Consider the following 26,635-nt stretch of genomic DNA (forward strand, 5'->3'; position numbering starts at 1 on the left):
TATTGATCCTGCAGCTCACAAGTGCCCTGGATTGCACAGAAATGTTTTTCTATAAAAGGCTTCTTGTGGGGGGAGAAGAGCTCAGTGGGGAATTTTGTGTTGCCGTCGCCGCTTGTTTCCAGGGTTCACCACGAGCAGGATTCCTCACTTGGGCAAGGAACTGACAGAATGTCCACAATTCTGCCTCTCTGCCTCCCTCAGGTGAAGCCCCACCTGCAGAGCTGCCTTCAGCCCTGGGGACACAGCAGAAGAACATGGAGCTGCTGGAGAGAGCCCAGAGGAGGCCACTGAGATGTTCCGAGGGCTGGACCGTGCCTGGTGTACAGCCCCTACCTCAAGGAATGGTAGGGACATCCTTTTCCCAAGAGAAAGTCTCCCAGAGGCTTTTAAAAGATTTATTCTTAATAACTCTTTTTGTAAAAAAATAAATTATATCTCTTCCTCTCACCTTGTTGTGTAATTGATTGAATTTAGTAGGAAAATGGAGTCTGGAGTAGCTGTAAGGTGAGGAACACTCTGACCCCACAGCACTCATGCCCCAGATTAAGCAGGGGCCAGAGGACACCCCACATACCAGGGAAAGCATCCCAAGGTTTATCAGGGAGCTTATCAGCCCTCCTGGAGGCACTACTTATCCTCTTCAGGGATGAGATGACAAGGCTGCACTGGAAAAGCCTGTTTGACTGTGATCCCTCAATGGCTTCTCCTCCCCCTTCTCCTGGGTTACAAGGTGGGAGTTTCAGCAGTGTTCTTTGAAAATCAGGCTTTATTGTGGAATTCTTTCAGTTTTAAGGGAATGGGGAATAATGTCCCTTTGGAGATAAACACTTGTCAACAACCCCAGGTTGCTCCCAGGGATCAAACACTCAGCTAAGAGAGATGTTTCACCTTCTCCACTGGAATTCCTCCTCTGCAGGAGCAGCAAGAGGGTCAGTACTCTCCTTTTCATGATCCTTCATGGTTTTAATCCATCAAAGCCAGGCTGGATGGGGCTTGGGGCAACCTGGTCTAGTGCAAGCTGCCCACAGGGCTTGGAGCAAGATGGTGTTTAAGTCCCTCCCAACCCAAACCAAACCAGTCTTTGATTCTGTGATCCCAAATACCCCTGTCCACAAATCAGTCCCCAGCAGGGGAGGCAAACAGACACGAACCAACCCAGCAGCCCCCCAGAAGGAAAGTTTATTTACTGAAAGCTGCAGAAGAAGCCTGGTAGGTTCTGTTCTCGGTGCCAGCGTCCACCGGGAGGTGGAAGGTGCCCTCGGTGGCACAGGACGAGGAGGTCTGGGGCCAGGCCTGCTTCATCAGAAGTGTGGCTGGAGTGGAGACAGAGAAGAGGTGTCACACAGACAACTTCCCACACTTATGTCACCTTGGAATCACCTTGTTAATCTCTTCCCTCCAGGTTCCTACCCCTGAGGTGCTGAGCCCCACGGAAGGGACTTCACGCCCCGGTCAGGGCTTGGAAATATTCCTGGAGTCCCTGGGCTGAGCAAGGATGTTCCACACCCTCCACACCTGCTGAGACTCTGAATTAACCCTCTCTGAAGGTACAGCTCTAAATCTGCAGTGTCACAGGGCTGCAAGGTGGGAATGATTGGGATCAATCCTCCGGACTGGGGAGGCTGAGGAGGAATTGGCACTGGGGCCACAGCCTGCAGCAGCACAGCATCCCAGTGGATGGAAATCCACCTCCCAGAGAGTGCAGGGAAGCAGTGCTGCAGGTCTGCTGCTCCACCAAGCCCTCCTGAGGCTCTCCCAGACCCAGACAGGAATGGGGAGCACAGAGGACACGCAGCAGTGCTGCTTTGCTGGCCATCAGCAGCTGTGGGAGATGCTCATGGGTGTGAGATCCACCCGGAGCTGTGGAACCCTGCTCCTCCCTCCTCCAACAGAAAACCAGGAGCTTTGTGGGAAGTCAGAGATTCAAGCCCAATTTCTCCTCCACTCGGTCACTGATCATTTTCTGCTCCAAGTGTCTGCCCTCTCCCAAAGGTTTGGGAGTTATTAAGGATTTCCAGGCTGCCTTGCTTTATTTTCCATGCTAGGCTGCACTCAGGAACATCACACTGGAGAGCAACTCCCAGTGCTGCCACAGAAACACTCCCTCACTTATGCTTTTATTCAGAATCAGATTCACTTTTGCCTCTGGATTTCACAGAGGTTTTAATTTCTGAGACTGATGAGACAATTCATTCCAGTGTTACATGAATTCTTCCTCTGTGGTTTTCCCTCTCCACATTAAACCTGCCACAAAATCAAGGCAATTTGGGTTGGAGATGGCTGGGAGACTGTCAGAGCTCTGCATGTTCTTTATTAAATCATGGATCCTCTGAGAATCTATCACTTAAAACTACACAAAGGGTGGACCAAGGAGGCTTCCAGGAACATAAATACCTCCTGGTCCTTTGCAATAATTCACAGGGATCACAATCCAGCCATGACTATCCAATATTCATTTAAGGGCTACCTCTAACCAGTGTCTTCTGGATTTGGTTTATCATCTCACCTAAATATAAATAAAATAAAGAGTTCTTGTTAATTATCAGTTTCTATCCCATGACATTCCCACACAGATCTCTGATTTCTGAGGTTGGTTTCAGTCCTGCTCTGGAAGGGCACTGCTGCAAAGCCATCACTTCTGCCCTGCATTATTAATAAACACAGCTCCAGCCTCAGCCAGCCTCCACGAGCAAAGTGTGTGTCCTACTTTCAGGAAAAGAAAAAGGGAGGCTTTAATGAAGGAAGTTAAAACAAAACAACCACGAGCAAGACAGAATGCCTGCGAGGGAACATGCACCAGGCTTAATGAAGACATACATAATTTTATTTTTTTTTAATTGTGTCTCTGCAGCAGAGTGATTTTAGATGCTCATTTCTGCATACTTAAAAGGGATTTGTTAAGAATAGTGTCCTAAAACACCAGGCTTATTGCAAGCATGAGTTTGCAATGATGGTGTTTTGCCTTGTGTCTCTCCCTCTAAAAACTGTGGAAAATGCAGCAGAAAAATCACACAAGGCAGGAATTGGAAGTGGAATGGAAAGAAATTCATAGAATTCCAGAATATCCTGAGTTGGGAGGGATCAACCAGGATCATCCAGTCCAACTCATGCCCTTGCTTGTAGGGCTCCTGTGGAATAATCTGGGGAATAATTTAACACCTTTTGGGCTCAAACAGCAGCAAATATCCACTCAAAACCTGGCACTGGGAGAGGGAGAAATCAAGACTGGCTCCAGTCACCATTTCCCTTTCCTCAACAGAGGACTGGACCAAGGGGACTCCAGACTTCTCCAAGTTCCTCTCCTTGCTTCCCTCTGATGCTGTTGCAAACTTAGGTCACTACATCATTTAATTTCCTATGTGGATCCCAGGATTTTGGGAACCACGAGGTCAAGAGAAGAGCATGAGCATGGCTGACTTCCAGTGAAGCATCAGGGAGTGTTTGGAGAACATCAGGGACAAAAGCAGGTGGGATTTGAAAACTGGAATTATCTTCACTCAGGAGTTGATCTCCCACCAAGACTTTGCATGGAATCCACCAAAATTCATGAGGTTTGAGGCAAGAAACATCTGAGAGGGAGCAGGAGCATCTTCAGGGTGGAGCAGAGAGGGTGATCAAGCTGGGACAGAATGGTTCTGTTCAAGGGACCTTCCTTGCAGGTACCTCCCAAGAACTCAGAAACCACAAGCTCTTCCCAGCCTCTGTTCCAAGCAGTATTGAGGGGCACCTTTCCCTGGGTAATCTCCATCTGGAGAATCAGATGAACCCTTGGTTTGTGACTGCTTTTTAGTGAGCTGGAGGGATTTCTGCCAGCAGGAACACCTCCTGCCCAGCCTGGGAGCTTTGGAACAGGACCTTGTCCATGGATGGGATGTTCAGGAGCAGTTATTCTGCTGGGAACATGCAGCACCTCTTTCATTTTTAGACTCAATGTCTAAAATCCCTTAAAAACATAATTAGAATTAGTCTGCTGTTTGAGAAGTCCAAGACTTGAACCCCCAAGCTGATTCCCAGTGTGTTTGAAGGACACCAGGAGCACATTCCTCTCCAGGCTTTTTCCAGCCTCCTGTGTGACAGCAGCTCCTTCAATTTGAGGAAACACTCTCTGTACTGATGAAGGTTTTAGCTCAGCCACTGAACCACAGAATTAGCTCAGCCCAGTTCCATTTAACACAGTTGAGGATGCTGTCACTCTGTCACATGTCCCCACTGCTGGGAGATTTTATGGCACTTCTTTTCCATCAGTTAGCTCCCAAAGTATCTTTTTTTTTTTTCCCCCTGGAAGTCTGCTTCCATTGAGAAGGGACCACTGAGTGTGGTGCTGGAAGGTCCTGAGCAGCAGAGACTGCTCCTGCTTCCCAGAGTGGTTAAAATGGTTTAATATCCTGCTGTGATATGAAATGGTATTGATTTCAAGAGCTGCAAAAATTGTTTAGAGCAGAACCACTGAATGGTTTGGGTTGGAAGGGACCTTAAGGACAACCCAGTTCCAACCCTGTGCCTTGGCAGGGACACCTTTACCTAAACCAGGTCTCTCCAATTTGGCCTCAAGATTCACAGGAAACTCTATGAAAAGTTTATAGGAAACTCTATGAAAAGTTTCAGCATTTTCATTCCAATTTCAATTTCTGAATTTTAATTTTCATAGTTTCCTTGCTAGTTTAGTGCTTAGCTGTGTTAACCACTGGAAGGTTTTTGTTCTCCATAAAAATTGACCTGTCAGCTCTCTGACCATCAGGAGATTTCCAAGAGGGAAACTATTAAATGATATCTAAGATGTACAAGAAGCAATTCTGAACCCCCAAAAAAACCCTGTCCTTCAGTGATTTGGGGTTTCCTCTCACTTGGGTGTTCCCTTGGCCATGTGCCCACTCAGTGGAGGAGCTGCTGCCTGCACGACTGGGGACAAGTGACATTTTATAATATCCAGGCCAAAATGCCAGAATGCTGCAGTATTTACATTCCTGGCTGAGCAGGGAGGACACTGCCAGCCTCTGGCAGGACAAGCTACTAATAAATTTATGGGCTTTTTCTTATTCTGTGGAGTTGTTTTCATTTAATTCCTCCAGTGTTTTATCCTTCAGGGGAAAGGAGGGTGGCCAGCACAAATCCAGGGGAACAAAAATTGTTTCATGTTCCATGTTAAGGCTTTAATGGGAAGAAATGCAGCTAAAGACCTTATTAAAAGCACATAAACCCAAACAAAACACAACAGATCCCTTCCAGAAACATCCACAATAAACAGTTTTATGGAATATGTGTAAACTGTGATGTGGAGAAGACAAAACCAAAAGATTTTGGCAACAAACCCCTCATTCCTGTTTCATCAGCCTTGGAAAGCATCTGAGCCTGGGGATCCACTGATTTTATGACAACTGGGAGATTGAAAACTTGGCAATTAAGGGGGAGAGAGGGTTTAGCAAGACTGGCACAAAGTCCAGCTTTGTGCTCCTTATGCAAGCTCAAAAGGCAGCTTCATTTGGAAGTGCTGAAACCCTGCAGCTCTTCTGAGGCAAAACCACTCAAAATAAACATCTCAAGCAACCAAAAGCCGAACTGAAGGGTGAGATATTATTTTTCATCGCCAGCGTGTGCTTGGAAATGGATGAGCAGGGAATGTTTTCAGGCTTTCTCAGGGTTTTTACCTGGGGCGTAGCCGGGGCTGCTGGTTGGGTACATGTTGGGATTGTAGGCTGGAGCAGCAGTGGGATAGCCTGTTGGATAACCTGAAAGGAGAGGAAAACAGCAGTTAGGGTTTTATCAGTCCAGCAGGGATGGCAGCCCTGAAAAGCAATAAACACCCTGTGTGAGCACACAGGGAAAGCACACAGGTGGATTTTCTGGGGACATGAATGTGCTCCACATGTGACATCATCAATATTTCATCTTTATTCCTGTAGGAAACAAGGATCAGAATGCAGAATGCAGGTGTGCTCACTGTGCTTTGGAGAAAACTGCTGGGAAAATCCATACTCTGAGCATGGAATTCATGTACAAAACCCTCCAGCACAGCAACACTGGGAAGGTTTTCCCGGGCTGTGTGGCAGCACTTTGGAGAGCTCAGCACTCCCAGTAAGCAGAGTTTCTTGCTGAAGGGAAGGCAGGGATCCTGCAGGAAAACATGCCAGCCTTGGATTCACCCATGGCTGCACAAATGCTGTTCCCAGGAGGGCCCTGATCACCTGCCAGGCCACCTGGAAGGACCCTCTGGAGCCACTCAGGGTTTAATGGGCATCTTCAGCTTGCATCAGCCTCACTGGAGAGGTCAGAGGGAGTTCAGAGGAGCCGCGTGATGGAAGTGGGGCGCTGGAAATCGTGGCACACCCCAGAGCCTGTGTGCACCCACGCAGTGCAGGTGTCCAGCATCCAGCTCCTACTTCACTGGAAATTCCTGTCCTCTGTGGAGAGCACAGACACAACCCCTGCACCTCAGTCTGCTCCTCTCCCACAGAATCACACAATTCCTGAGCTGGAAGGGACCCCAAGGATCATCCAGCCCAACCCCTGGCCCTGCACAGACACCCCAAATCCCACCCTGGGCATCCCTGGGAGCTCCTGGAGCTCTGTGGGGCCGTGCCCATTCCCTGGGGAGCCTGGGCACTGTCAGCACCCTCTGGGGGAAGAACCTTTCCCTAAAATCCAACCTAAACCTGCCCTGGCACAGCTCCAGCCCTTCCCTGGGGTCCTGTCACTTCTCATCATTTTCTTTTAATTTCCTTCAGTTTTTTGCAGGTTTTCCCTACAGAAAAGAGCAACACCTGAACAACTCCATCCTCCTTAGGTGCTGCTGAGTAAATCCCCCTGGCAGAGGGAACAGGACACGTTAACCCTGCTCTGCTGGTGGGCAATGTTGGCTGTGCTGAGCGTCACCACCCGGTTTATCTGCGTGTCCCCTTGGCCAGCATCCCAGAGCAGAGCCAATGCCATGGCCCTTGGAGATGTTTCCATGCCAAGCCCCACTGACGCTGCCTGTTGGCTGCCAGCAAAGGCTGGAAGGAGGTAATTAGCAGTGGATTTACACCCATCTTTTTTAATGTTTTATTTTATTAATAAAAGCCAGCGTGGGTCTGTACTCCCCTCTTCTGAGCACCAAGAGAGCCACAGCACAGTCCCCCCTCCCACACCCCAAATCCCACTGCTCCCAAACCCTGGCACCACTGACTTCTGTGGCAAAATGTTGAGGTTCATTTGAATAAATCTAATTCAACAATCATGGCCACTGTACTGGAATAAATGACTGGATGTTCTACCCTCTCATTTTCATCAGTGATATATTTGGCTTCTAAATCAGGTTAATTATAAATTGCTGTAGTTAATGTTGGATAAGCAGCAGTTTAACAGATTTTTTTGTTGTTTTTTAGGCCACACAGAACTCTGTTTTCATCGTACCAGGAATATCTAAACCCTATCAGCAATCAAGAAGCTCCTTTGAAATTTATTTGCAGATCCAGTGATTGCAAGCAGAGCATTAATGATGAGGATCTTAAATCAGAAATATCCCTCTCTCAGTTCATTAGAAGACAACCATGTCTTTTCCAGGACATTCATTGCTCCACACTCTTCCTGTTTCCTCCTGACAATCTGGCCAGGGGTGCTAAACCAACTCCAGCTCACTTCTTGTGTGTTTTGCTGTGTTTCTTCGTGGGGTTTTACCTTCTTGGCACACGGTTTGGTGGAATCCCAGACTGCTGGGGTTGGAAGGGACCTCAAAGATCATCCCAATTCCCTGCCACGGGCACAGATGATGATGGCTGTGTGTGCCATGGTGTTGGGAAGTCACATTTGAAGGGATCCAGATGACAGGCTCTTGGGGCTCCAAGAGGTTCTTCTAACCCTTTGCTGCTGGAAAATCCCCCCAAATAAGCCCTGAATCCCACAAACTGCTGCAGTCTTCAGCAATAATCCTTAATTTCCAGCCCTCAGTCACCAGCCATGACAAACACAGTCCTGTGTTGTCACAAATGTTTCACCTGTGCCCTCTGAGATGCCACCAGCTCTCACCCACTGCCAAAATCAGGAAAAAACCCCTCCTTTACTCAGACCAAAATTTGCAGCATTGGGGTTATACCTTTAAAAAAGAGCCTGAAATAAGTCAAACCACAAGAAAAGTGAGGGTTTGGGTAAGATTTTCCATCCAGCTGAGTACTGAAGGATTTATTTCAGGCAGATGGAGGCAACTCCATGTGTATTTATAGAATCACAGAATTGTTTCACTTGGAAAAGACCTTCAGGACCATCAGGTCCAAGCCCACCCCAGCACTGCCAAGGCCACCACTGACCCATGTCCCCAAGTGCCACATCCACACCTATTTAAAAACCCTCCAGGGATGGGAACTTACTTGGTCTTTCTCCTTTTTTTGGGGTTTAGTTTCTGCTTGGCAGGACTCTTCCTTACCGTGGTACCTTTTGTTTTGTTGTTCTGAAGGTAAGCTGTGGCTGGATTTGGATTCATTTCGGCTCAAATAAATGTGATTTCTATCAAGGAAGCTTTAATAGCTTTGGATGCAAAAAGAAGCCCTGCTCTGCACTGTCTTCCACTCTGATCTCATAAACTTTGATAAGTGCTGACCTCCAGCAAGAAAACTTGTCCTTTCTATTTTAAGGCAAAGCAGAGATGGGAAAGGTACAGGAAAATTAGTGTGGATTGCTCCTTTTTTTGGACACAGTGAAAAATAAGAAAGCAGCAGAATCTGGGGCAATTTGTGCCAGAAGAAACATGCCTGGAAATTCCCAGCACTCAAAATCCAGCAGGTTTAAAAATACATGAGGCATTTTTCATTTAGCAGGGCCTGTTGTGATTGGACAAAGGGAAAGGTTTCAAACTGCAGGAGGGTTGATTTAGATTAGACATGAGGAAGACATTTCTTACAATGAGGGTGATAAAACATTGGCACAGGGTGCCCAGAGAAGCTGTGGCTAACCCTGGATCCCTGGAAGTGCCCAAGGCCAGGCTGGACATTGGGGCCTGGAGCAATCTGGGATAGTGGAAGGTGTCCCTGCCCATGGACACTGGGTGATCTTTAAAAGGTCTCTTCTCACTCAAAACTACTCCACAAGCCTATAATTTTTATATCCTATTGGTTTTGGCTCTTCTTTATCCCCCAAATAATCCCAAATCAGCTCCCACATGGAGCTGTGCTCCCCCATGATGGTCCCCATGCCTTACTTTCCCCTGGGTACAAAACAAAGCCTGGATCCAAGAACCAGGAATGATCTCAGGAGAGGTGACAACACCAAAGCATGCAGCATCCTGCTCTGATTTTCCCCCTGGAAAACTCAAGACACCTCCTGTAAATTCCTGCTCCTGCTGCTGCCACTGCTCCCCTCCTGCCATGTCTGTCCTGCCTCGTCACCTTGAATGAAAAATAACAGCAAGAGGCTCAAACCCACTTGACATATAATGTCAGGAACAGAAAGAAAATATCCTTTACTTCCTATGCATCTGCACATGACAGGGCTCTGTCTCTGCTGGGCTTGAGGCCTCGCAGAAGGAAAGAAAATGAGATGAAAAATATTGAACAAAATTTATTAGATTCCTCGTAGCAGAAATCTAAAGTTGTTTTGCGGCTTATTTTAATTTAATATCATCCCCACAATCAATAGGAGTAAGAAAGGCAGTGTTCATTTAATCTCCTCCCCAGGGAAAGCACACAGCACTCCAGCTCTGGGAAGCACTGGCTGAGCTGCTTTAAAAATCACCACACAATAACTGTGCAAAGCAAAAGGCACACGGGGCTGCATCAAGTAGGTATTTAAAAGCCATCTTTAATTTTTCATGTATTTTAAGTGTTTCTGTATCATTTAAATAACACCCAAGCCATGACAATACACAAGTGCTAAAGCTCTGAAGGTTCTCTTGGAATTCTTGAAAGAGAATTTGCTTCTCTTTGGCTACAGAGCCTCTGCTTGGTCCATGGTCTCAGCCCCCCACCCACTGGGAATTGTCACCTCCAACACTGAATTCCAGATTGTGCCATTTCACTTTTTCAAGAGCAGTTTCATTGACCATTATCTGATCAAGGCCTTAATTGCTACGAGCAGCTGACATTAATTTACAAGACAAAATATTTCCCCTCAATTCTTTTCCTTCACCAGCCTCCAGCAGCACAGACTCCTGAAAGTGGCCATGTCACAAGGATTTTTACAGGATGATAAAGTCCCTTATCTAAGGGCAGGACAAAGCACTGTAAAACCACACTTCAACTCCTTGAGCTGCCAAGGACTCCAGCTCCACAATTGCTGCAATGGAGAGCTCAGTTAACCACCAGCAATCCCTGGAAGGAGAAGCCAGGCAGCCACACAAACCTGTGGCAGTATTGCTCTGAGGTGGGTAAATATGAGATAAATTTAGATAATATGAGGTAAATTTGCTGCCCAGGGCACAGGTGAGTCCCCATGCCTGAAGCCACGTGGATGTGGTGCTTGGGGTCAGGGTCAGTGGTGGCTTTGGCAGTTCTGGGGACATAGCTGCACTCAGTGGTCTTGGAAGGCTTTTCCAACCTGGTTCTGTGCTTCTGTTTTACCAATCCTCCCTCCAAACCCTGTTAGCCACTGTCCACCCCTTTGTTTCTGCTGAGTGACAGCTTTGAAGCTGCAGCAGCCCCAGGAACATTTCTGCTTTATGATTACCTCCTCGGGTCAGCCAGATGGAGCCAAAGCATTTTCCCCTGCAAAACACTTTCATGTTCTATTTTAAGCCCATCCAGCATTTCTCATTCTTTAGTGCCCAGTCCTCAGAAACTCTTCAAAAACAGGATTTACAAGCACCTTCTCAGGACAAAAACGTGAGAAACTTCATTCCTTCAGCTGCTCGCAGCTGTAAATCCATTCCCTTTCAAGCAATTGGGAATTTATTCCTTCAGAAAATCACACGTTGGGAAATGAATGATGTGCAGATTTGGTACTTGAGGAATCACCCCAGAAGTGAGAAATGAGAGAGCAGACACCATGTAGGCTCCCTGGCACAGCTCCACTGAAGCCTCCACCAGCCAGACTCGCAGGAAAGGCTCGGGAACGTTGATTGCTGGGAGCAGGGACACCGGAAAGAACGTGCCTGGAGATGTGATGGGGAGGGGACACAGGGAAAGGAGCTGAGGAGGACATCTGGGAACTCCTCCTGCAGAGGAAACCAGCCTCCAGAGATGAAGAGCTCCAGCATTCCCCAAAGGACTCGCAGCAGGGGTGGCACCAAAGCTTGCTCTCCCATGGCATCAGCCAATCTCATTCCAGAAGGATCTTCCCAGCCTGCCTGGCTCCTCTCACAGCTGCAGAGCTCCAGGCTGTGCATCTCTTCCTGCCTTTTGGAATATCCCTCAGTGGGATTGAGGGAGGTGACCTCTGAGCAGCTTACACAGGGCAGTGCCAGACCTTCCCTGCTCAGTGAACTGTTTAAAACATCTCTGGGTGAATCCTGCTCTGCCAGCTCAGGGCAGGGAAGATGGGATAACCTTTCCTTCCTTCCCTCATCACACAGATCCATTTGACACATTTCCATGGCAAGTTCTGCCCAAACCTCTCCTGATGCCCCTAGAAGCAGCCAGGTAAATGCACCTGGATGCTGCAGGAGCCCAGGGGCTGGAGCAGGTTTCATTTCCCACTGATCATCCCACATAAGCACAGCCATCCCATCACTCACTCACCTCCTTGCCATGAAACTACTCCAGCCCACTCATGCTAAATGCGTGTAAAAATAGAGGAAAAGCTGAAAGCAAGGGTGGGACTGTTCTGAAGAGCAAGTTAATGGATGGTTGAGAATCCAGCATTTCTGAAGGCTCTGAGGATAATAAATGCATTTGTTCCCATGAAAAAATGCCACCCCCTTATTACTGTTTCAAGCCTCATCAGCCCAAGAGTGGAGCAGTCAAATGAATGTGGATGCACCAGACACAGCAAGGGCTTTAAAAAAAGATTTGCTCTCACATTTGACAATCTTGCTTCTGGAGACCTTTTACAGTTGATTCTTTTTTTCCCTGAAGGGTCCTTCCCTTTATATAAACAGCAACTATTACACAGAGCCATGCAAAACCAACCTCCCACCGTCCCAGGATGCTCCAAGCCCTGTCCAGCCTGGCCTTGGACACTTCCAGGGATCCAGGAGCAGCCACAGCCTCTCTGGGCACCCTGTGCCAGGGCTCACCACCCTCCCAGGGAGGAATTCCTTCCCAGTATCCCATCAGTCCAGCCCCACATTCCCAGGATGGTGAGGACGTTACAGAGGGGAGGAGGCTCCCCAGGAGGGGAGGCAGCTCTGGGCTTGCAGAGCAGAGGATGAGGAGGGAAGAGTGCAGGTGCTCTCTGGTGAGAAGATGTCTGTGCCTCCTTCTGCCTCCTTCCTCTCCCTCCCCAGGGTCACAGCTTGATCAAATTCCATTTGTGTGAATAAGGAGTTTTCCTTAGGGCTTATCCACATTTTACATGGTGAGCACAAGGCTTGGAGCCCAAGGACGGGCGCTCCACAGGCATCACCCTTCACACACCTGCAACCCCACAGAGAAACCCAACCACCCCAAAATCCCCACAAACCCCAGAGGGATCTGGCAGGGAATATTGCAGAAAGCACTGCTGACAGGGCTGGGAGTGGCAAAGAGACCTCTGATGGGGACAGAACCTCCAGTGCCTGGCAGGACAGCTGGGGCACGTGGCCCTGCCTGTCTGTCTCCAACCCACAGGGTCACAGTGTTGACACAACGGGGTCCTGCCTGCCTGCAGGAGCTTTTCCCAGCTGGAGGTCAAAGGCAAGGGGATGGATGGATGGATGGGTGGATGGATGGATGGATGGATGGATGATGGATGGATGGATGGATGGATGGATGATGGATGGATGATGGATGGATGGATGGATGGATGGATGGATGGATGGATGATGGATGGATGGATGGATGGATGGATGGATGGATGGATGGATGAATGGATGGATGGATGATGGATGGATGGATGGATGGATGGATGATGGATGGATGGATGGATGATGGATGGATGGATGGATGATGGATGGATGATGGATGGACGGATGGATGATGGATGGACGGATGGATGATGGATGGATGATGGATGATGGATGGATGGATGGATGGATGGATGGATGGATGATGGATGGATGGATGGATGGATGGATGGATGATGGATGGATGGATGATGGATGGATGGATGGATGGATGGATGGATGGATGGATGGATGATGGATGGATGGATGGATGGATGGATGGATGGACGGATGGATGATGGATGGATGATGGATGATGGATGGATGGATGGATGGATGGATGGATGGATGGATGGATGGATGATGGATGGATGGATGGATGGATGGATGGATGGATGGATGATGGATGGATGGATGGATGGATGGATGGATGATGGATGGATGGATGGATGGATGGATGGATGGATGATGGATGGATGGATGATGGATGGATGATGGATGGATGGTGAGACCTCCTTCTGAGGAGCTGCAGAATCCCAGCTGCTTCCTGCTGGGAATTTGGCTGGCCAAGAGATGATTTTGCACAGAGCTCTGAGCTCTTCCACGGGACTTTGTGGTTGCACCATGCCACACGTCAGCTGGAAGCTGTTTCCTTCATCATGCCAGGAATTAGGAGAATTACAAGCCTAAAAAGATATTAAGGAAGTGACAGAAGCACTGGTTTGGACACACATTGCCCTGATTTTCTCTTGCTCAGACCAAACTTGCTTTCAGACCAGCTTTTAAGGCTCAATACAGCTGCAAGCTGTTGGACAAAAGAGATTGTTCCATTCTTATTTTAATTCCACCTCAGTTTTACTTCCCACTTACATCCAAACCAAACCTCCTGCCTTACTGCAGCTGTCTGGGTAAAGGATGTGTTTGGATGAGCAAAACTCATCCTGAAAACTAGGATCAACTGTCCAAAAATATTAGAGAGATTGTTGACTGCTTAGTGCACGCACTATAAATAAACCAGAGTGACAGAACTTGTCAGACTGTCAATCAATATCACTTCTGGGCCACAGACATGTGTCACATCCTCTCCAGTGTTCAGACAAGGCTCTGTGGGAAAGAAGTTCTGGAAAAGGGTTGAAGTTGTGCAATATTGATTCTCCTTGCAATGATTTGCTTCGTTCTGTCTTTGAAGAATCCCAAGTAGGGTAAGAACAGCCCCTACAGATAAAATAAAAGGGTTTGTTGCTCCACAGAAAGTGGAAGCCTGAGATAAAGAAGCTCCTTTGCAGTTTTTCTTAAATACTCAACTGTGGCTCAACCTCATCCAATAATGCTCCCCAGGGAAATATTCAGCTGCAAAGATTTAAAATAAATTAAGATGGCAGAAGAGTGCTCAGCTTGAAACAGACCATGTGGTAGTGGAATCCCAGGATGGTTTAGGTTGGAAGGGACCTTAAAGCCCACCCAGTTCCATCCCCTGCCATGGGCAGGGACACCTCCTACTGTCCCAGGTTGCTCCAAACCCCATCCAACCTCATCCTGGACCAGGAATGCCTTCATTTGCTTTTCAATCATGAATTTGCCATTCCCCTGAATTTGTGGAGAGCCTTACCTGGATGCTCCTGATCTACTCTGACAGAATTTTTATGGCAGCTCCAGAGGGGTGAGAAGATCCTTTCTGGAGGAGCTGGGAATGGAAATGCAGGCAGGACTCTGTGCTCTCCATGCCCTCAGGTTACAGCAAGATATTTACAATAATATTTACAATAATATTTACAATAGCCCTTTGTGATGTCCAAAATGCACTTGTTCATCTGGCTAATTTCCAATCCATCCTTTTCAGCTCTGCTCCCAAGCCAGGAGCTAAGAAGAGAATCAGTTCAAACCCAGTTCTTTGCCCTGTGGTCTGTGCAAAACCTCTGTGCTTCCAGCTAGGGAAAGGCAACTGCTCCCCATTCCTGATGCCTTCCTAGATCCTGGAACTGGGAATTTTTCCCTGTTTTCTGTCCATTGTAATTTCTTTTTTCTGCCACATTGGCGTTTGTAACAACTGGGTACAAAATAGAATCCTGGAATGGTTTGGATTGAAAGAGGTGATGGCAAAAAGCTCCTGGCTTTTAGTTTTTCTTATTCCAAATACTTGAATTGAATTTACCAGGTTTGGAATTGCCTTAAAAAAAGATATTCCAGGTGTGTGGCCAAAGCCAAGGTGCCCAGCACTGCCCTGAGCATGATCAATAAATAACTCAACAGAAACGGCCTGGTAATTAATAAATTAATCAGTAATCCATCAATTAATTGACTAATTAAGTCTCTCTATAGCACAAACATAGTCCTGGCTCCCATCTCTGCTTTTTACACTCCACTTTGTCCTCTGGCACTGGCAGCATCCTCCTGATTTCATCTTTGATTCACACCCTTAAACAACATCTCTGGGGACACCAAATTTCCTATTTCAGCTCATTTTCGTTATAATCAGCTCCAGAACAGTCAAAACAATGTTACAAATCAAATTACTGCCCTAAAGGGCCAGTAATTCAAAGTAGAAATGTCGTGATTTTCATTTGCAAAGCTAAAAATCCAAAACGATAAAATATTTTGGGTTACAAGAAGAGGCCAAATTCAAGGAAGACTCAGGTTTAGGGATCACAACAGCCTTAGATATTGAAATTTTAAAATGCTCATTAACTTTCAAATGTCCATATGGTATTTTGGACATTTTGGCTTCAGACCAGAGAAGGGAATTGCTCTCAAATCCATTGGCTATGGACAAACACAGCAGCAGATGGAGCACACGGAGAATATTAACAAAAGCAGGTTTTGGGTGTTAAAAGGCTTAATGGGTCTCTCACATGTATTTGGGCCAGGAGATGGGATTCAAATTATGCTTGGGGGAAGCTGAGAATCCCTAATATTTGAACTGGCAAAACTCCACAGTGCTGTTGGAAAAACGGCTCTGGTGGAAATAAAATCTGATTTCACCAGCTTGGAAGTGCAAAGGTTCTGCCAGAAAGGCAGCAGGGATACAGTGATCCCACAAAGATCCCTTATCTCAAGGTTTTGGTTACTGATTTTCCAGCCAAGAGCTGGGATGAGATTCTCTGACTGTTCCACCTGACCTTTGAGAACCCCACCAGCTCCTGCCCAACTCACCAAAATCCAGGGAGGAAGAACAGCTCTGGAATCATGGGGCTGTGCAGAATTTGCTACTTCTATTCATAAACTGAATTTTTCAACCCCTAAAGAAGTGTAATAAACCATGTTCATGCCCTATAATCCCTCTTCTAAAACAAAGCCACAAACCCAAGCAATTTCTGGGAATACTTGAATTAAGAGTTATGTTTTTGCACCTGGTGTTCTGATAGAGCATCTCTTCAGAAAGCTTAGGGAGAAAAAAATATATACAAAAAAGCAAATAGAAATCCTTTCCCTCCGTCCTGTAAATATTTTATTCCTTACAAAAAGCCCAGAAGAAACTCCAAACGTAATAAACCCCATAGCTGAGGGGTGACAGCCTAGGATGTTTTAGCACAGTTTTCATTTGCTTGCTTTAAAACAAGGATTTCCACACTGGCCCAACTCAGCAAAGCAATTACTAATTAAGTAAATTACATTTTATGGTTGAGGTGCATCCTCCTGGTTGCTCAAGCAGGTAAAAAGTGATAAATTTGTGGCAGCTCCTCTTTTACTTGTTTTTTAACACAGGGAAGCAGGCAAGCTTGTTTAAAAAAAATCCCAAGATTTGTGTGGGGCAATTATTTCACACGGATAACTGGGAGACCCCTGTGACTCTCAGGATGGATGGCAGATGGAGAGCGAGGCAGGAGGATGGAAAATGATTTCATGGAAAGGATTGTCCAGGCTGCCCAGGGAAGTGGTGGAGTCCCCATCCCAGGAGGGATTTAAAAAATGAGGCTGCTCAAAGCTCCATCCAACCTGGCCTTGGAGACCTCCAGGGACAGGGGGAATTAAAGGCCCTGGGGGCACTCTCTGCCCCCTCATTTTAGAAGGGCAGTGTTGGGTTGTGTTTAGGGAATAGCTGTGATTTTAACATCCTCCAAGGATTTGGGAATTCTCTGCCGTGATCCTAGCAATCCTCTGAGGAATTCAGTCCAGGAGCTGATTTCTCAGCAGGAACGTGGGGACCTGGCAAATCCAAAATGAGTCATTGTACTGCAGGTAGTGAGGCTGCCTTAAAATAACACATCCAGCGTGGCTGGGAAACAGCAAAAAGGATCAGCAGCTCCCTCCAGGAATAGCAAATTGGAGTAATGGACTGGGATGGAAAAGGGAGAGGGGAAAAGAGAAAAGCTCAGAAGTGAAAGGAGTGAAAGGCACGATGTCGAGCAAAATAAAATCAGAGGGTTCACATCAGCCCCCTCCTGCACTGGGGGCTGCTGGGTTGAAAAAATCAGCTTAAAAAGGGGAACATGACTAATTATGATTTGGGACTCAGAATATCAGCACCCTTTGGTTTTACCAGCAGAACCTGAGGGATGATTTAAGCAAGGAGTGAAGATAAGGAGAGGGAAGAGGCATCCACGGGAATCTCTCAGATGGACTTAAAAATTTTTACCAAAAAAACATAACACCATATAAAACTGCCATTAATTCATGGCATCAAATATACTTCATAAAATACCATTTGGGGCACAAGAAACTGAAAATTAGCAATATATAAGTATGGGTTATAGAGGGAATCATTGAATGCTTGGTGGAAGGGGACATTAAAGCTCTTGCAGTTCCCCCCCCTGCCATGGGCAGGGACACTTTCCACTGTCCCAGCTTGCTCCAAGCCTCATCCACCCTGGCCTTGGGCACTTCCAGGGATCCAGGGGCAGCCACAGCTTCTCTGGGCAACCTGTTTACTCTACAGAGCCAAAACTCCTGGCAGGTTTTGTCTTCTGCCTAAAAACATTAACAGGAACAGTTGAGAAATAAAGGATCGGCCGAGGTCGTGCCTACATTGAGAAATAACTAAAATAGGTAAAATAAACCGAGTTTGTATTTATCCTGGCACAACACGACTGGCAACACGCGGTCCCTCACCAGTTCTTCTGCAGGCAGTGGTGCTGCTTTCCCTTTAGATCCCCTGAAATCCTCCTCTGCCTGGATTTGTGCCTCCCACTCCATCTCAGCACGGCGCAGACCTCCTGTCACCCACAAAGTCCTGGTCTACTTCCAAGCAGGGCAAGCAGAAACAGCATCTATTTTATTGGATAGGGTTATTTTGAAAGCTCTGTGTAAAGAATGCATTGAAATTATTCTAAATCCTCAGCTCTACAATACACTGAGACAATTCCTGATCTCTGAGCTCTTTATGGATTCACACATTGCACAGGTTACCTGAGCAGATGTGGCTGCCCCTGCATCCCTGGAAGTGTCCAAGGCCAGGTTGTACAGGGCTTGGAGCAGCTTGGGACAGTGGAAGGTGTCCCTGCCTGTGATGGCAAAGAAGGCTCTGAGGAAGCTTTCCCACAGCCTACAGAAATTAGCAATTTCCTCCAGGAATCTGGTTTTAACAGACTGCTGGGACATGGAGCAGCCTTAGGAAACACTCCTGAAGATTTTGCTGCTTCTTTTAAACACAAGCAAGTGGCAGTTCCAGGTCACCTGGCCAACATCAAAGGCAGTTTGATGTCACCTCAGTGACATCCTGGGTGTCCTTGCTTTGACTCCTTTGGGTCAAACACCCACCAGGCAGCTGGTCAGGCAGTGCTCCTGCTCAATGTCAATGAACTTCTGCAGATTTCCAGGACAAGATCAATGCACTGCAATTAATTTATCCCAGTGACTGTCCTGCAGGATCTCCTCACTGCAATAAATTGAGGGAAACCACGACAGAACACCAGCTTCATTTCCCAGGTGGAATTCTAACGTGTGGCACTCACCCCTGCTTCCCCAGGTCACCCACGGCTCAAATCTAAGCTGTTGTCCTTAAATAAAATAAAATGAGACCTGAGATCCAAAATCCAGCTGAAGCCAAGCAGTGCCCCAGCACTGCCATGAAGAACTGGGCTTTCTGCTCCAATCCTTTTCAAAAATTACAGGACCAACAGCAAAGAAATTGGGAAATATAATAAGAACTGAAAGACTCAGTTTTAGCATGTAATTTCCAGTAAAACAAATTAATTAGAAATCTGGAATTCTCTAAATTTACATTGGAAGCAGTTCAGGAAATGTATATTAGTTCAAAGTACCACAGAATCACAGATGGTTTGGGTTGGAAGGGATCTTTAAACTCATCCAATTCCAACCCCTGAGTGGGCAGGGACACCAGCCTGGACACTTCCAGACACGGGGCAGCCACATCTTGGAAAATGGATCAGATTTGCAAATGTCAAGGAGAAGAAATGACCTGAGGCCAATTTGTCACTGTCACAGCTCTGGCTGAATATGGTTTAAAAATGCATGAAGACAATAATTTCTTTTTGCAGCAGTTTTTTTCTCCCTCTCAAAAATAAACTAACACACAAGCACCTCAAGAGTTTTCATTTAAAACAGCTTTATAAAGGGCTCTCACAGGCTGTAAGTCACAACTAAAAAAGTTTTTAATTCCATAAAATAGGAAGCAAACTCTTATAGCAGAATATTTTGCATAAAATTTCAGACTGGTTTGAGTTGGAAGGGACCTTAAAAAATATCTCATTCCAATCACCAGCCAAGGGCAGGGACACTTTCCACTGTCCCAGGCTGCTCTAAGCCCCATCCAGCCTGGCCTTGGACACTTCCAGGGATCCAGGGGCAGCCACAGCTTCTCTGGGCACCCTGTGCCAGGGCTTACAACCCTTACAGGGAGGAATTTTTTCCCAATATCCCATCTAATTAAAGTCATTCCATGGTCACATTGCTGTGAGTTGTAGTGCATGGGAAAAGCAGGAGAAAAAGTTCAGTGTTGAGAACTGCCATCAGTCACATGGCAAGTTGCTGGAGAAATTTTTTGCAATAAATGCAGATCCAAAGTTTGACCACAGTGCCTTGGACTGGTCCAGGGTTATCAGCCAAGAGGAGGAAAGGAATTTCCAGAATGGGCCTATTTAACAGCAGAAGTGTTTCAGGAAGAGAATTATTGTGGGTATGATGTCACACATTCCAGAGAACACTTAGATGTGTTCACTAAAAGGAAATAATGGAATGGAAGGAATAGAAGAGATTAGAATGGAATTGTTCAGTTGGCAGGGATCTACAACAATCAGTCCAGCTGCAAACTGGTTCAAAGGTTCAGTCAGTAAAAACTGATATCTGCAGCTTCAGTGTTCACCCTGCAGGAACCTGAAAAACTGGAGAATAAAATATGTTTAGGAGAGCTGCTCTGGGAAAATCCCCTCTCCTCAAAGGCAAGAGCAAGAGCACCATCCTGGGAAATCCATCCCACACACACAGAGTCCACAGCCCAGCAGCATCTACTCGTGTGCTCCTCTGCCCCTTCCACAGGGCTTCCACTCCCATTCCATTCCATTCCATTCCATTCCATTCCATTCCATTCCATTCCATCCCATCCCATCCCATCCCATCCCATCCTGTTGTGTCTTCCTCTCCCCCCCTACCCCTAAACCTGTATCTGGCAGGACTCCATCCCAAAGAGCCACATCCCACCTCCCTTGCCATGCCCTGATTCACCACAGGACACCCTGGCTGATCCCAAACAGGTGACACGTGACAGGCCAAACCCCAAAAGCCATCCCCACTACATTTCTCCCTGTTCCTCTCCACGATCCTCCTGTCAGCTGTGACAGATTTTGCTCCCCAGAGCACCTCCCAATTTCCTGCAGTTGCACACTTGTACAGCAGGACAGGCAGTGCCTCTCCTGCCCCTCTCTCCTGGCTCCCTTTATTCCAGCCTGGGAATATTCCAGCAGGATCTCCCTGAGGATCAAGGAATATCCATTTCTGCAGACAGAGCTATTAATAGGCACTCACCTCTCCAACTGCAAATTCCAGGCTCTTCACAGCCAATCCTCACCCTCCTTAAATGTCTCTTCTCATCACTATAACCCTCTCAGTCTACTGCAAGCCCGCTGTTTTAATCTTGCAATATTAGAGATGATTCTAGCAGGCACTTCAAAAGAAAAGGAGCCAATAAGAAACAAACAGTTGGAGGTCAGGGTCTTTCCCTGCTCGGCTCACAAAATAAAGAGGTGAGATTCCTTCCCCCTTCCATTCCTCTGTGCAAATTTTAATTGCTTTTCTGACATCTACAGAATGTAATCTTCTTCCTGTGTTGTTCCTAGGATTAGGGCAGGACGAAGGTAAAGCTATTTTTGATTAATATGGAAATCAGAAATTACTTTCCAGAGAAAACGGGGGACTGCTCCTAATGCTGCTTTATCTTTGGGGAATTACAAATCTGAAGAGTAACAAGAGTGAGATGGCAGCTCAGAGTCTTCCAACCTGTGCAAAATATGCTTAAAGACTTTCAAAAATCTCTTCTGATGGAAATATGTGATTAATATAGTTAAGGGAGTATTCAAGCTGAAGACAAAAGAAATTAAATCCCCACAGAACAGGGAATATCAGTTTATCTGGGGGAAAAAAGGGTGGGGAGGCCACATGGTGCAAAGAAATCTTCCTGTGTTTGAGGAGAAATGCAGTAGTTAATGTAATGGTTACATTTGCTCCCAATTCAATGCTGTTCCTGCTGAAGTACAAATATTCCTCACGACCATTCAGCTGAATTTCTAATGGATGAAGAATCCAGTGGCACCCAGCTCCTCCTATTTGTGTGAAGGGAAGAATTCAGAGGGAAATAAATAAATACAAGGGGATGGAGTGAAAGGACAAAAGGGGATGACTTTAAACTGAAGGAGGGTGGGTCTAGATGGGATTTTGGGAAGGAATTTCTCCCTGTGAGGGTAGGCAGGCCCTGGCACAGGGTGCCCAGAGCAGCTGTGGCTGCCCCTGGATCCCTGAAATGTCCAAGGCCAGGCTGGATTTGGCTTGGAGCAGCCTGGGACAGTGGAAGGTGTCCCTGCCATGGCAGGGGTGGCACTGGATGGGCTTTAAGTCCCTCCTAACTCCAACCATTTGGGATTCTGTAGCTGGGGATAAAGACTCAGAGCCATGGCAGCAGCCCCATCTTCCATGCCAGCAGTGCCTGCAGGAGTAGGAGACTGGAGATGATTTAGGAGTGAAAAAGGGACATCCTGGCAGGTCTAAGCCTGGGGAATTTCCCTCTGTGAAGTCCCCCCCAAAGCCCTGTTCCCACAGAGCCATGTGTGCCCACTGAACAATGGGATGCCTGTGGAAAACCAGCCATATATTGTACTACTTTTTAATGTCATCATTGGTTGTATGAGATTAAAAAAATGGGATTTTCAAATGGAATGGCAGCACTTCAGCTATGCCTGGAAACAAAGGCGTTGACTCTGCCTACCAGAGCGGAGTGAAAAGGAGACAACTGCATTTTATCTTGAAAGCCCTCAGACACTTTCAAACAGATCCAGGAATCAAAAGCTCTGTGTAAAGAGAGGAAAAGCCCTTCAGGACCTCTTGGGCCACGCTTCTGTTTTTTAAAATGACAAGAGGTGGGAGTAGGATATTTAGTGTAAAGATACAATGTGGGAGCACGAGGCTTGGCGTGTCCAAAATTGATTTAGATGTGGGAAAAAAACTGAAGCCTGCAAACTCAGAGGTTCAGCTTTGTGTGCTGGAGAGAAAAAATACACAGTGACATTGTCACGTTCAGTGGGGATCCAGCAGTACAAAGGGTTTTTATATATATATACATATATATATAGTCATTCCCTGTGTCCTGTCCCTCCATGCCTTGTCCCCAGTCCCTCTCCAGCTCTCCCTGGAGCCTTCTCCTCTCCAGGTGAGCCCCCCCAGCTCTCCCAGCCTGGCTCCAGCCCTGGAGCAGCTCCGGGGCCTCCTCTGGGCTCTCTGCAGCAGCTCCAGGTGCTGCTGCTGTGTCCCCAGGGCTGGGGCAGCTCTGCAGCTGGGCTCTCACCTGGACTCAGGGACACAATCCCCCTCTCCTGCTGCCCAGGCTGAGGGATCAGCCCAGGGGATCTGGGCTGCTGGAGCACGCAGCCGGATTCTCCCGCAGGAATACAAATTACACAATTATAATATTATTTTAGCAGTTGGCCATGGTGACATTTCCTGCTGTTAGGTGGCTCTGGTCCTGCCAGGATAGATTAGCAAGGCTCACCAAACATTTTGTTTGGCTGAGGAACAGCTGAAGGGCACTGCCTCCTTATTCTATTAAAAGCGCCGCAGGAACCCGGTAACATTTTCCTGTTGATCTCCAGTGCTCTGATAAATGGAAACCTCATCCCTTCTTCCAGGAGGAGAGGAGACATTTTTAGGATGGGAAACCAATTTCCTCTCAGTGTTATTGAGTTAAACCAGGTAGTGGAGTTTCCAAAGGTATTAAGGTCGTTTTGTTGTTCTCCCACTCGCTGAGCTGTCGGAACAGCCTTCAGGAATGGAGACAGAGGAACTTCAGCTCTGCAGGCAAATTCCTACAGATCATGTGCTCCAGCAGGGAGGGAAGGGTCAGTACATACACCCTGACAGTGATGGAATACATCTGAATGCACAGAGCTTAGAACAATTACTGCTGAGCAGCCCTCAGCACACCAGGGGCGAGAGAAAGGAGGAAAAAAACCCAACCATCTTTGGAGAGATGAACAATCCTTCTCGTTATCAACACTTCATTTAGTATCTTAGTTGCTTAAACCCAATTATATCCAGAAAAGACAACTGTGAATGAAGAGGATCTGAGCAACCCCAGATAATGGGAGAAGATAAAAACCCACTCCAAGAGTAATGACCTGATTTGGCATTCATCAGTCGCTTGGTAATGAGCAAATGCTGATTTCAAATCTAAATTCATGTCAAATGCTTCTGGATAAAATTAACTCCGAGCATATTTCAAAACACCCATTCAAACTGTCGCTGCTGCTTCCTCCTTTCCTCTCCAGCAGACCAGACTCTCTGCTCTTCCACAGCTCCTGCTGTTCCTCCTTCCACCACTTGCCACATTTTTCCAGGCTCTGGTCCTGGAAGTGCCCAAGGCCAGGCTGGATGGGGCTTGGAGCAGCTGGGATAGTGGAAGATGTCCCTGCCCATGGTGGGCTGCTTGGATGAGATGGCCTTTAAAGATCCCTTCCAGCCCAGTCTGTCCTGTGATTTTATGACTCTGAAATATCCCTAAGGATATTTCCTACCCTCTGCCACTTCCCAGTGTCCTGACCCTCTGACCAGCAGCTCTGAGGGTGCCTTGGCACAGGAACACCCCTGGCACATCAGACATACAAAGAGTTTGCATTCCATGCAGGAAGAGACAGCCTTGTATCTTGGTTTTATGTTAAACAACAAATTCAGGGCTTTAAAAGTGCAGCACGAGTGAAGACAGGCAGGGGTGTCTCCCAAGCAGAGAGAGGTAAAGCAGGTGTGTGTCAGCAGGAGACTGAAAAAAGAGGAAAAATCTCCCCTGTATCCTGCATCAACAACTCCTTGTGTGAGCCTCAGCTCCCCTGATCCATCACTGCCTTCACTCCTTGGCCTTACACGTGTTTTTCACACAGGCTGTGCAATCTGTGACTGGCACCAATCTGATTTAAACCACTGATTATTTATTTCCCAAGAAACTGGCAGTGGAGGAGATTTGTTGTCACTGGTAGCAGTGAACAGATCCAAACACACTGCTTCTGCTTCACAAAAGCATGGAAATGTTTGGGCTGGAAAAGACCTCAAAGATCATCAAGTCCCACCATTCCTCCAGCACTACCAAGGCCACCCCACGTCCTCAAATGTCACATCCACATGGCTTTAAATCCCTTCAGGGATGGGGACCCCACCACTGCCCTAGGCTGTCACTGCTAGGGCTGGACAACACTTTTCATGCAGAAATTTTCCCTAATCTCCACTCTAAACCTCATTTGGCCCTGCCAGATGCCATTCCCTCTCCTCCTGTCCCTGTCCCTCACCGCTGTTCCCTCCTGTCAGGAGCTGTGCAGAGCCACAAGGTCCCCCCTGAGCCTCCTTTTCTCCAGGCTGAGCCCCTTCCCAGCTGCCTCAGCCTTTCCTGGGGCTCCAGCCCCTTCCTCATCCCTGGATAAATCTGGCCAGAAACCCTTCCTGCCCAACCATGGCCATCACTCCCAGATGTGCACATACAGATGCTGACAAAAATTACAGATTTCCATTTGAAAAAGCCCTGGCATCATCCTGCAGGGTGATGGAGAATTGTGGTAAAAGCTCTCACCACCACCCAAACTGTTTGCAAAGACCACAGAACATCTTTTAGACAGCAAATTCCCTGAATTCTGGCTGTGTGAAAAAAATGGCACCAAAAAAAATCCTCTAAACCTGCAAAGTGTTCATGGGAAGGGATTATAAGAACAAAAATGCTGTGGGCCATGTGTGGAAGACAGGACTCACACCCAGCAGCCTCCAGAGGAAGCCTCAGTGCCCTTGTTTCCCGCTGTTCCCTACAATTTAACCACTTTCTGACCTTAAAGAACCCTGAAGCTGGTGGGTAATCCAGCTGTGATGAGATTTCCTACTCCTTGATGAAACATTTGAAGCTGCTGTTCAGTCTGTTGATGGATCCTTTTATATGTCTGAAGCTGCTTTTTTCCTGGGTTTTTTTTGAGGATGAAGGGCACCCAGTGGACACCCGGCAGGGACAGTGCAGGCTTTGGAATAATGGTTCTGCAAAAGCAGGAAAGATCTGACAACAAAGGCTGTTTCTCTCTCCTCCTTGAGCCATTCCTCCACTGACTTTTTGTACTCTGGACAAGCAGGCTCTGAATCAAGAAGTGGCTTCTCCAACTTCTGCTTTTCCTGAAGGGGAATTGAAAGCTCTTTACTAAAGTTTTCTGTATAGGTGTCTTCTATAGACCTGAGCCATCCTGTCCAAACAATATTTCAGCTTGTGTTCATCTCTTCAGGGACATCAGGGATGCCAATCCATCAGCTGAAGCTCCCAGGGAGTACGAGTACAGGAGTTTTCTCTCCAAGCCTCTATTACTTTTCCACTGACTGTATCCAGCATCTTCCCTGTGACTTGCACTGAAAACTTCATCCCTGTCTTCAGCTGCTGGTGGGAGATTCCAAACTCCTTGTGTGTAACATTCTTAAACACAGCCTTCCCCACCCATCCAGGAGCCAGAACCTCTCACATCTCCACTATCAAAAGAGCTTTTCCTTCAACCTTCACTGAAGCTTTGCTATTCCACCACTGTCTACTCCAAATACTCCTGGAAAGATAATTTCCTTAGCATGTGCCTTTCTCCCTTTACCCAACTTAACTAACTCTCTTTACTCTATGAAAAGTAAGCAATTTGTGCTTATTTCAAGGTACTCCATCGCCTCATCCTCACTCAGCCACCCTGGGGTCCCCCAGCACCCCAGCTTTGCCTGTGCTGCTCTCTCAGGGCACATCCAAAGCAGCTTTGTGTGCTCCATTTCCCACAAGGAAAATCCAGAAGTCCTCCTAAATACCCAGCATCTCTTCCAAAGGTTCCTTTGACTGTAGACTTCCCAAAAGTGGCTCCAGGCTCCACTTCTCTGAGACTCTAGGGCAAGGCCTGGGTTTGCTCTGTGCTTGGGGTGCTGCCTGAAGTCGATGTTGAAGAACAGCCCCAAATCCCAAAGCCCCACTAAAAATACAGGAGAGCTGCTATTTCCAGAACCTTCCTCACCCTTTGGTCAGCTCTGCAGGAAACAGTGGAGGAGGGGAAAACCACAGGTTGTAAGCACAGA

General features: G+C 47.1%; 1 protein-coding gene across 3 annotated transcripts in view; it reads right to left on the reverse strand.

Annotated features, from left to right (window-relative positions):
* Positions 1-26,635, reverse strand: part of FAM168A (family with sequence similarity 168 member A) — a 125,945-nt gene that overhangs the window by 9,327 nt on the left and 89,983 nt on the right. For all 3 annotated transcript variants that reach the window (XR_010357151.1, XM_064411151.1, XM_064411152.1), the window contains exons 4-5: positions 5,646-5,726; positions 1,188-1,313 (exon numbers count right to left, since the gene is read on the reverse strand). Coding sequence is in view for 2 of the 3 variants with exons in the window: in XM_064411151.1 (XP_064267221.1) it covers positions 1,188-1,313; positions 5,646-5,726 (207 nt within the window). In the remaining variant the exon portion in view is untranslated. The remainder of the gene's footprint in view (positions 1-1,187; positions 1,314-5,645; positions 5,727-26,635) is intronic.

Source organism: Passer domesticus, chromosome 2, assembly GCF_036417665.1.
Source record: "Passer domesticus isolate bPasDom1 chromosome 2, bPasDom1.hap1, whole genome shotgun sequence".
Classification (NCBI taxonomy): domain Eukaryota; kingdom Metazoa; phylum Chordata; class Aves; order Passeriformes; family Passeridae; genus Passer; species Passer domesticus.